At 30.0% G+C, this 12,677-nt stretch overlaps 1 protein-coding gene across 1 annotated transcript; it reads left to right on the forward strand.

The window, feature by feature from the left end:
• Positions 1-10,463: 10,463 nt before the first annotated feature.
• On the forward strand, positions 10,464-10,922 carry LOC124885845. The gene has a single exon (XM_047394094.1). It carries the CDS (start codon positions 10,464-10,466, stop codon positions 10,920-10,922), a length of 459 nt encoding a protein of 152 aa, XP_047250050.1.
• The last annotated feature ends 1,755 nt before the right edge of the window (positions 10,923-12,677 follow it).

The following is a 12,677-nucleotide window of genomic DNA, read 5'->3' on the forward strand; positions in this document are numbered from 1 at the left end:
AAAAAAAAATTATTATCGTTTATATTTTTGCTTTAAAATGACACACATTATATATTTCAAGTTATTTATTTTTGAAGAATTTATGTTCAAATAATATTTCGAGGATTTTTGTGTGTGATTTGTCTTATAACATATGATTTGAGTTTATTTAATTTAAAGATATTAAATTTTGGGGATAATATTAAATTTAGCATAATATAGGTAAATTTGTGTATTTCATTTACTTTATTACTTTCGTTAATAGAACTTAATAATTATTTATGGATTTAATTAATTGAGTGTAAATGAATTTTACTTTAGTTTATTAAGATTTTTAGGCAAATTTTAGGCATGTTTAATTTCTTCGTCTCAATTAAGAATGCGGCGTACGCATTTTTCTGAGATATTTAAAAATTCAAGGATGCAATCATGCACCTTGACAAAACATTTTTCTAAGAAATTAATTTTCGCTAGTCTAATACAATAGTTTTAAATAGTTTTTGGTATAATAAAAATGAGTGATTTTAGGCCTTAACACAATTTATCAAAATAGTTTAAGTCAATAAAGCGACCGTTATTGAACCATGGGACTCGAGGGGTGCCTCACACCTTCCCTTCGGTCAACAGAATTTCTTACCCGGTCTTCTGTTTTCGCAGACCAATAAAAAGAGTCATTTTCTTTTGATTAGGGATTCAAAAAGGTGACTTGGAACACCATAACTCAATTTCAAGTGGCGACTCCGTAAATAAATTAATCCTTATTCAATACTGTCACTTTAATTGGAAAAACCCTTCGACTCGACCCTCAAGCGAAAAAGGGATGTGACAGTCTGTACTAGGCTAGACTGAACGGTTACTGAGATTATTAAATAGCTGAACTGAACTGAGTTCACTGAGTTCCGTTGACTGACAGAATACTACAGAATTCTGTTAGCTGACTAAGTTTACCGAGGTCTAAACTGGATACTGAATTAGACTAGACTAATATGGATTCTACTGAGTTTTTCTGAGTTATGTAACTGACCGAGAGTACCACTGATCGTGTCGTGACTGATACTGTTCTATGACTAACCATGGCTCTAGGTAATCAGCCAAATTGTGGGGTACAAGTACCCTCAGGACTCGATAGCATAAATTAAGAGACATGGCATAACATGAAACATGTAAACTATGAACTTGATCATTATTCACTCATTGGGGCATTTTGACAAACATTTTCATGTTATAACTTGCACATAAGCTAACTTGACATGATTTCATTTTCTTAATAGTTCACATGGACAATTTATCAAGCACTTGGTGAGCATAGTATATGCACATAGTATTGAACAACAAGTGAGCATCATAATTCATCTCTAATTTCACAAGTCAAGGGTTTATCATGGATTCACATGAATCCACACACATAATGATCAATTTCACATGAGATGTATCTATATAATCATGAATTAGGAACTTAATCCAAATAGCAATCATGGATACACTTTAATTCCAACCATGAAAACCATAAAATCAATTACTTGAAGTTCAAAAGAGATTCTTGGACTCCAAGGGTGTTCTTGATTTGAAATTGGATCTTCTAGGGTTTTATTCTTGAGCAAATTTGAGAAAGAATGACTATATTTGCTCTATTGAAAGTTTAATTTCGTGTTTTGAGAGTTGAGAGTCGAGGAAAAAAGACCTAAATACCCCCAAGAATGAGGTTTTTTAATGACTGAAAACTGGGTTACCGACGCACAGGTCGACGCGATAGCCAACGGGTCACGCCATGTTCGCGTCGATTCACTGGAATTAGACGCTGGTAGCTGGGGAAAATAGTAATCAATGCGATAGTCAACGCGGCGCGCCAAGATCGCATTGATTCACTGTTTTGAGATTCCAAAGGAGCTTCAAATGAAGTCCGAAAAATCTAAAACTTGTCCGAAAATACCTACGGACATTCCTGATCATGAATCAACCTAAGCATCAACATTTAATGGCCGTAAAGGTAGCGAAATAAGAATGCCAATCTTCGTAGGTTAAAATGACACTAAGTCTGAGTACTTAGCTAAAATATTCTAAGTCTGGGACCCTTTGACAAGCCTAAAGGACTGAATTAAGCTTAGGATTTTGCGGGGCCTTACATTGAATTACCACTATAGGACACCGACTACATCACACCTAATTTCCATCATGCAAAACTTCACCACCCCAATGTAAATTTACTCTTTCCTTATTCATTTTAAAGTAAGAAATGAATAAGGTTCAACAAATATTTTGAGTTATGAAGTTTATTAAAAAAGAAAATTCTGAGTTGATGCAAGAAATAAACCTATACTCACACTCTTTATATAGCATCGAGAATTTTGAAGTTTTTACAAGGTAAACATGGGATCCTACCTTACAAGGTGAACATGAGATCCTAACTTACAAGGTTAACGACTCTATTTACCTTGTAATACCTTGCACTTTTCGGAATCTATCAAATAGATAATAGACAAGGTTAGTGACTCCATTTACCTTATAAGGTAAAATCACCATTTTACCTTACACTTTAACATGTGGACTAATACCGTTAACTTTTTAATGGACAAGGTAAACAGAAGTGTTTACCTTGTCCGCTTTGAATTTTTTTCATTTTGATGTACTCTTTTAAAATTTTAATTAAAAAAACTTGTCTTTTAGGCTCCGAAGTCCGAACTCAACCTTTAGTATGTACATGACAAAACTTAAAAAAAATATATATTTATAAGATGTTTGAATTCTCTTGGCACAGGGAAAGAAACTAAATAAAGGGTTCAAAATTGAATTAAGTGACAGGTATAAATCTTAGAATAGTGTAAATTTTCTTTCTGTCATAACACTTCTAGTTGCAACTTGCAAGACCGATGTCTAAGCCTAATTTCCTAATTTAAGGGCGTATAATGACAACATTGTTGCAAATAAAGCAAGCTGGCATCACAATTGGGGTATTTTAAATCTTCTCTACTCAATTTTCTTTGCTAAATCCTTACTCGAAACAATTCGTTTCTGCCAAACTTGCAGTCAGGGTTAGGTTAATTTTGTTCAAATACTTGTGTTTGCAAATGGGGGTGTCAAATGAGTGGTATAAAGTTACTTGGACTGAACTGGCTAAAAAGTAGATCATAACTCACTCCGCCTAATTCTTTTATTTCTTTGTTTAACTTTTTAGCACCAGATAGAATTAATTTTTTTCTAAAAATAATATATCAAATAAAAAATATCTTTTTGAAAATATTTTGACAAATTTCTTATAGGTCAACTTGAGTTACATATAAATCCAATTTCTTATAGACTGTACTAATAAATGAATGAATTGAACAGAATTTTTATGAGATAATTTTATCACCTTGCTTATAAGTTATAACCATATTATATGTAACGACATTATATTGGTTTCATATATAGCAAAGGAAATAACAAACTCATGTGGAATTGATTCATATTCATTAGTTTGCGAGTATCCCTCGACTTACGTAGAATCATATAGACATATATATCCTCTCAAATTCATGGCCGTACTATTCCTCTCAAATTCATGGTCGTCTCTCTGACAATTCCTAAAATTTATCATTAAAGGCATGTTTGGTACGAAGGATAAAGGGTAATTAATATCGAAATTAATTTTAGGATGAGTTATTTCTTTTTTGTTGGTATAAGTTTGCGGAATAACTTATCTCAAGATTGTAGTGATATATTTTGCCTTAGTAGACGTAGCCGTCCGAGAATCGTATTCTTGACTTTACGAGTTAGAGATAGGCTTAGAACCCTTGAGTTACTTCGTGTTAGGTGGTTGTGCTTAGAGCCCGTTTGGATAGGATTAAAAAAATAGCTTTTTAGGTTAAGTGATTAAAAATTTAAAATAAGTGGTTATAAATTAAGCAGATAAGTGTTTGGATTGAAGTGTTAAAATTGAAAAAAAAATTGTTGATGTATTTGGTAAACAAGTGATGTTAAGCATTTTTTTGTTGTTAAAATGACTTAAATGTCCTTAAAGTTGTTAACACCATAAATAAGGTGAATTATTTATAATTTTAATTCTAAAATAAAATTTTTGAATAAACCTCCGATGTAATGATGGATTAGATAAAAATAAAGAAGGAAGATGAAGAGAAAATTGGAGGAAAGAGATGAAGTGAAGTGGCAAAGAGAAAAAGAAAAAAAAATCAGTATATATTTAAGGGCTACAAGTTTAGGATATTGTTGGAATTGGAGAAAAATATAAAGGATAAACAGGTAAATGTTTTGGTCAAACCTAAAATAATTTTAATCTAAAAAGCAAAAAACGGAGTACCCAGCTTTTCACTTTTTTATTCTTTTAATCAGTTTTTAGCTTTTTTTTATGCACTTTTAAATTTTACCAAACATCTTAAAAAGCTAAAAAAGATATTAAAAACTGATTTAACTAGATTTTAATCTTATCCAAACGGGCTCTTAATTTGATGTAAATGCATTTTAATTCCGCAGGTTCGAGTCCGACATATGCTTTATTGGTATTATGATTACGAGTTTTGGCATGATATTGGAATCTGTTATCTCAATCTGGAGGTCTTTTTGTAATGGATGACGCTCAAATTAAAAATCATATACTGTCGTTACGGAGTGTTGTGACCCTTTAATCATTACTATATTTTTTCAAAGGAGATAACAAGCATGCACAAAATTAATTATTCGTACATAACAGGTGAAAAGGATTTAATCATTAGCGTGCTTAGACAATACAGGAAAACACAATAATTAATACTCGATTTGGCACGGATTATTGGTCAATATTACCATGGACAGCTAGCTGAAAAGGAAATTTAATTTTTCAGTAAACACTAAAGCATAAAGTTAGAAAACAATAAAGGATACGTACATGCTAATTAGGCATGAAGTTGTAAAGGTCAAGAAATATATAAATCTAAATGTACGTTATGCATCTAGAAAAAGCTTAAGGTGCCAGAAAAATTATTATTATTATTATTATTATTATTATTATTATATACTTTAATTAATTAATTAATTAATAATTATATAGAAATGCTTGATACAAAAGAAGTTCTTCATTCTGAGGGTTAAAATTTAAGATTTCTAATTACGAATAAATGATCTAGATCTCATTGCTTCCACCGTGTTCCTCGTTATTACTATTATCAACGGCGAAGGCGGAGGGATGCAAATTAAAGGGTCCAATTGAACCCTCCTTTGTTGGAAAATTGTTTATATAAATAGAATAAAATGATTTTCTATGCATAAGTATAATCACTTTAGCATAAGATTTTGTTTTGAATTCCCTTGTTTGAGTTTATCATTTGTAGAGAATAGCAGAAGAAATGGTGTAGTTGGAGAGACCTTCTGCTAACCTAAGATTATTAATTAAGATTGGAAGATTCAACTAAGAAGAGGAAGCTATGAAAAGAGAAGGAAGAGTTTTAATATGGAGAACACTACTTGAATTGATTTGATTTTTGGTTGGTTACAAATGTCAAATGTTATCCCTTATTTATACTTATGTAGGAATGATTCTAAATACTACAAATCTAGAGTGTTGTATGATCTTCCATAAAAAACTTCCTCAAATATCTAGCACCATCCAATATCTAGATCTTTCCTAAATATACATATCAAATAACTATACTATCCTTTTCTAGATTATTCTGCCTAGAATTACCTAGAATATTTAAATATTTTTTCAACATGATTATTCTAGAAATTACACTAAATAATCTAGGTATTTTACTAGAAAATCTATGCTATCCAAAAAATCAACTTTAATATTTTTCACATGATTTCGACGCTGATTATTATAACTATAGCTATTATTATGGTAGATCATGGATGTAAGGATCAAGTCCTAGTTGGTTACGTGCAACACAATTAAGATTGATTGTATGGTCTTTTATCCATTGAGTTGTTAATAATATATTACCCTTGGTGACACGGGAATATTATTTCTTCCGTTTCAATTTATATGATGTAATTTGATTATATAATTTAAAAAATATGAAAAAAAAAATTGTAATGTTCCAATATTACTCTTAAAATATATAAATTTTTAAGAATTTAAGTTGACCTGTTGTTGTAAGTTACCTAATTTTTTCTTTTTAAATTTTTATGTATAAAAATTGAATAAACTATAATAACAGGTCAAATTTATCTGTAAAATATTTTACACACAAAACTTAAACTTCTAAAATTAGAATACATCCTTAATCATTTGTAGACTTTTTGGCAAATATGCGGGATCCAACATAGTAATGTTTACTAGGTGATGAAATACTTATTTTTCTTTATATGTACGGATTTAAAAACGAAATTGTGTATTATTATGTTTTTTATGTCCGTGACAGAGAGAGTATTATTATGAGCAGCTTCACATGCAAGAAGCTTCCAAAATTGATCTCGCAAGAAAGCATTACACTAGTGATTAACTAAATAAAGACATGTAATATACCTAATCCCCATGTGAAGTTGGCTTTCAACAAAATTCATCTCACGCGGTCCTAAATATTTTCAACAGCCCTTCATTCACGGAAATCCTTCATTTCTCTTTTAATTTACTTCACTCACATGTAATGCCCCCTATTTCGGATATGTAACCCTAGTGCACACTCAAAAAAGCATTTCAGTGCATTACAGTTTTTGTTACTTGTTAGTCGTGGGATTCGAGAAAAGGCTGCGTAGTCTTACCTTACATTTTTGTCTGAGGTTGTTTCCACATCCCAGTGCATACTAACCAGCCTCAAATCATCTGGTATCTTTTTTTTGTTTTATGCTAATCTCAGCTTCAAAATTTAATCTTCAAATCTGGCCTAATTAATTTGGATTGGATCATGTCTTAATTATCTACCAAAGATTGATAGAGGTTTTTCTGGTAATTAATTGGAAGACCTTGAATAAGAGGGGTGGTTAGATCATAGATGTCTTTTTGTCTTTTTCCTCTATGGTGGTGACATATTAAGGCAAAGTATAATCCGCATATATTAAATTAAAGACAAGGAAACAAAGGAGGAAGAAATTGTGGGTGATTATTAATTGGTATAATAAAGTTGATTAAATGGAGTTTGGGACCACTGGAGGATGAGATGACTTAAATTTGAGACAAATATAAACTATGTCCTTTAGTTTTTGAGAAACTATAATCACGGTACATTTTGTATCATGACAGAAATAAATCAGCCATTCAATTAAAAATATGATGAACATAAGAAGGAACAAATATATAAAAATTTAAGCCATCCTGTCAATGAAAAAAAGACTCAAAAAAAAATTCAAGATACTTATCCTCTTGACAATTTCATTTGGGGCTGAGATGTATTTGGTTCAAATTTTAGTAACTTTTGCTTAGATTTTATATTTATATAAAAATAAATATATTTTATATATAATATTTAGTTGTGAAGATAATAACTAAAATAAGCTATAAATTCATGAGTAACAAGTTTAGACAAAGACGAAGCCAACATTTCAACTTTGTGAGTTTGAAATTTTAGCTATATTATTAATCATTATTTAGTTCTAAATTAACTAACAATTTGTACATATTCAGTAGATTTCTTATGACAAATATAAAATTTTTTTATCAAAGTTATTAAATCGATTGAATTCATAGTGTACACACTAACTCCATTTTAAAATTCAAAACCCATAAACTTCTAATTCTTATTATGCTCAGCCATCATTTTGATGTTCTCATGAAAATTCAAAGCCTAGCTAACAAAATAAAACATCACGTTACCATGTGGAACTAATTAAAGCCAAAGACTTCAATGGAAAATGTGGCCAACTCAATTAGAAAGTTTTGGAGAACAACTCTTTTTGTAACTAATTGTTTCAGATTTCTAACGAAACCTAAATGTCCATACATAAAATTAAAGATTGTCAAACTAAAGCAGCCCATTAATTTGTCTCTAATCACCACACTAATCTTGGAAGATGAAGACACATTTTGTACCTTGCGTTTTTCTAGGTAATAACAACAACATATATATCCAGTGTATTTCATTAAAGTGGGATTCGAGGAAAGTAGAGCATACACAGTTCGTATTTCTACCTCAGAGATGAGGTAAAGAGATTGTTTGCAATAGACCCCTGGCTCAAGACAACAACAACACTAAAAAGGACCTAATATATAGAAGTACAAAGAATAAAATAGATAGTACCAAAACAATTGACAATATCAGAAACAAGACTACCACCTGCCCGACACAACGAATATTACGACTACTAGAACAGACAACAAAATAAAACATTACTACGTACTGGCAAGGTTGCACTCATTTCTACTAGGCTTCTACCCTAATTTGCATCCTCCACACCTTTATTCAGGACAATATCCTCGCTAAGCTATAATATATATATATGTAAGTTTTTTTAATTGACATAATAGATTCTAATATATATGTAAGCTTTTTTTATTGACATAATATATTCTAATTTGTGGAATTAACTAAATATAATATCCTACGTATGTATAATAAAGGAGATCTCTACACAGGTGGTGATTTTGATCAACTGCAACATCCACAGGCCCATACATATGGCTATATTATTTAAACTACTGATTTTTGTAACCAACCCTTTAACATGTGTTTGTTATAAGATGCCTAACAGAACCTCATCTCTTTCTCTAAATCAACTGAATATTCGCTCACTTTATATATATACATTAATTAATACAAAGAGTATTATTTGGCGGTTTCAAGAACACATTAGCACCCATATTATTGGTTGCAATAAATTTTAATTTATAGAAAATAAATAACTATGAATAGAATATAAAGAAATAAAAATTTTTATTGATAAATAATATGCGGGTACAATTCTGTTTGTTCTCTTGATTTTTTCTCTTAATTTTTATCGTAATTCGAGGATCGTTAGTAGAGTATTGCTCGTAGAATGATTTGAATTCGATACAAATTTTCTTCGTAATTCGAGGATCGTAAATAATCTATTTTTTAAACGTCATAGGATTTGGATTTGATCTATTGAAAGAATGGTAGGGTTTTGTGGATTTTTACGATGCATATGATTATCAAGAAGAGAGAGTTTTGAACTATTTATGATATTTTATGAAATTTTTGGAGATGCCTGAGAATATATTACCCTCTAAATATGCAAGATTTAGAGTTTACGGTAATTTAACTTTCAAGGTAGGTTTAAGATAAATAACCTCTAAGAACTCTAACTGAGTATGAATTTGTGTTGTACAGTTCCATAAAATTAAACATTTACAGTTATATTTATCAAATTAATAAATATATAAATATTAAAATTGAGTCGAAATCTTTCAAAAATAATTATTCTACCTTTAAAAGGTAGAAATAAGTCTGCGCACTCTACCCTGAAAATGTTATTGCTATAACATGTTAAAATTACGTGATTTGATACACCGAAGGATCCAGAATGTTACATATGATTTAGTAATTTTTTTTGTCAAATCTTATATATATATATTAATATATTCAGTAAATACCAATAAATATTTTATCGTACATAAACTCAATGATTATTATTTCTTTCGTTCATTTTTATTTGTACATTTCGTTTTATGAAAGCTAATTTAAGTAAACTTCAAAACTAATGTAATACATTAAGTATAAAATTTAGATATTCAAAAAATATTATAAGTTACAATTCTTCTCATATTAATTTGATGAAAAAATATATCTTATAATATTAATCAAAAGACATATAATTTGATTTTCAAAAAGCAAAGTGTGACATAAAAAATGAACAAAGAAAACATATATTAATTTAATGAAAAAATTACCTAACATCACAACTTATCTTTACTAAACTAAGTACATAAAATCCCAACACTTTTTATTAATTACCTAAATTCTTTTTGAAAAAAAAAAAACGGATACATCTACAAATTCATAAATTTTTGGATACATAATTTTAATTATGTATCTCCTTTTGGTTTAATTCATATATTATGTATCTCGACCAAATATATAGTTTAATGTATGTCTATATCCGGATATTCGAGCAAAAATAGCATAATTAGTTGTTACATTCTTAGGTTAAAATTAGGTATTTCAACTTTAAAATCATGTATTCGAATGTTAATTATGTATTTGAAAATTACAAAATAAGTGATTATTTATAATTTAACAAAAGGTAAAAATATAAAGTAATTAAGGGTAAACTTGTTGAAAGTAAATTTTAGTAATTTAATATTAGAGGAAGTCATTAACAACAAATCCTCAATATAAAACACAATAAGTTTTTAACAAACGTAGTTTTGTTTGGTTTGTTTTCTTCAATAAAAGAAGGCGAAAAAAGCGCAACTCCATGTGCACCTTCTCTTTATATTTCAAGATTCTAACCTCCCACTACCCCTTCTCCTTCATCAACAAAACTCCAATAATATTTTGTCAATCTTTTTCCATCCTCTCTAAAAATCTCACGAATCCCAAATGGGAAATTGCATGAGAAGTAGTAGAGCTCATGTTGTAGTTCATCATAACAACAACATACCTAGTGTAATCCCACAAATGAAGTGTGGAGAGAATAGAGTATGCGCAGACCTTATTCCTACCGAAGATAGAGATATTCGAATTCATCATGATGGAAAAAAAGTTGAGGCACAAATAGAGGAATTAGCACAAAAGGCAAAGGAACAAAGCATTAGAAGAAAGAGTGTTAAATTTAAAGTTGTAGCTAATGATGAAGAGAAAAAGGAAGAAAAGAGAAAAGAAATGGTGATGAAAAAAGGTGTGGTGAGGATTAGGGTAGTGGTGACACAAGAAGAATTGAAACAAATCTTGAATGGGCAAATGGATTTTTCTTCAAAAGATGATTTTTTGAGAAGAATAAAGGCAGCAAGTAAAGATAGAACTACCAAAAGCAATATCAGAAGAAGATTATGTGAAGATGGATTATTTTCTAATGGAAAAATGAATAGTATCACAAGTTGGAGGCCTGTTCTTGAGAGCATTCCAGAGGAGCATTAATAAGTAATGTTCATTGTATCATACTTGTTGCTCAGACTTTTCAATCATACTTAAAAAAAGTGCTTTGGAGGATGCAACAAGAGGCAATATCTTTGAAGAATCCGAGTAACATAGTGGTCATAGACATAATATGCTGACTGTCTCTACCTTTTTTACCCTTTATCTTGTTACGGCAACAGTTTTAGACGTTGTTATACCTCAGTCTAAGGTTAGTTTTTTTTTTTTTGGTGTGTGTGTGTGTGTGTCTATGTGGTGGGGTTGGGTTGGGGGGTGGGCGGATGTTTCCTTGATATGGTCAGACTTTTTTTGTTTATTGATCTCATGTTTAGAACTTGTATTTTATGGATATCGAGTGGATTCAATTGGTTCATTTTGAATCACTAACTATAAGTTTTAAATTCGCTTCTGGATATTATTTATTCAATGATAAACTGGACGTTAATTATGTTTGTATATTTTGAAAACAAATATTTAGTGCCAGCGTAGCAGAGAGTTCTCCTTGAGCTTACTTAGTGGTATCTTGGAAAGCTCTTCCATGGAGGGATTAATTGTTGAAGCTAACAGATAAGAAAGAACTAAAGGAAACTACAAAAGTGGCCATGTATGTAAACTATATAACTTTACAGAAATAATTGAAATATTAAAATAACAAAATTTCATTTGTTGGTCAATGACAATATTTGTGGCAACATGTTCTTTTCTAAAGGCGAACTGAATCTTCCCAAGTCGTAGTTCATGTTGAAAGTGTGATCTGGCAAAGACAAAATTAACATATTTAATCTGCCTTATGGCTCCTATTTATAACAAAACCTGTAAAAGAAAAAAAAAATTAAAATCCTTTTTTTAGTGAGTGTCTGTGCGTCGGTTTCTTGGCTTCAGTGAATGTCCAATGTTTGAAATCCTATAAGCAGATCTAGACTGAACTAACTCATATTACTGTGATCCCAAATGGATGTTATTCGTATAAATAACATAAATACCAACCTTTTAAAAGTAATTACTCTCTCGCACTTTTTTAATTACTTTACTCTCTCTTCCTATTAATATACATAACATAGCCGACATATACATAGCATTATGTGTATATGTGAGATTTTTGTAATATGTTTAGGGAGTTGAGATTTTTTGTAATATTGAAAACATAAGTTATGTATTTGTGTAATTTTTAGATGTTCCTTTTACTTATATGGCTCTATATCAAAAAAAAAATAAAAAAATATACTACTTCATACCACAACTTAACTTATCATAATTATTTAAAAATTTCGATTCTTTCAAATAATTACATAAATCTTTGGGCAGTCCGGTGCACTAAAAGGCTTCCCAAAGATTTATGTAATTACCTAAATCTTTGATTTTACTTAAAAGTTCGGATACATCACTGAAGAATGTGATGTATGTGTGTAAAACTAAATGATGTATCCGAAAGAATATCATATAATTTATGTAACTTTTTAAAAAATTTACACCGAAGATCTTTCTAGTAAATAGTGTGTTTACAAAGTTGCATGGGAATAATTGGTAAAGAAGAACTTTTGCAAAATTATTTTGCCAAACACCCACTTAATTTCTTTTTAATTTATTTTTTAGATTTAGGGTGTAAAAAGTGTAAAAAGTGGGGCCCACACGTGGGCCAAGGAACCAATTCACCATTTATACAACTTTACAAATTTAATATAATACACCTAACCCCCTCCACTTATTCCAATATCCAAAAAATAAATCCCTCTCTCTTTCCTCTTCAATTCCCAACTC

The sequence above is a fragment of the Capsicum annuum genome, chromosome 7 (assembly GCF_002878395.1).
Source record: "Capsicum annuum cultivar UCD-10X-F1 chromosome 7, UCD10Xv1.1, whole genome shotgun sequence".
Taxonomy (NCBI): Eukaryota; Viridiplantae; Streptophyta; class Magnoliopsida; order Solanales; family Solanaceae; genus Capsicum; species Capsicum annuum.

What these genes read in the sequence shown, in the direction of transcription:
- LOC124885845 (XM_047394094.1), top strand. Translation starts at nt 10,464, where the DNA reads ATGAAGTGTGGAGAGAATAGAGTATGCGCAGACCTTATTCCTACCGAA.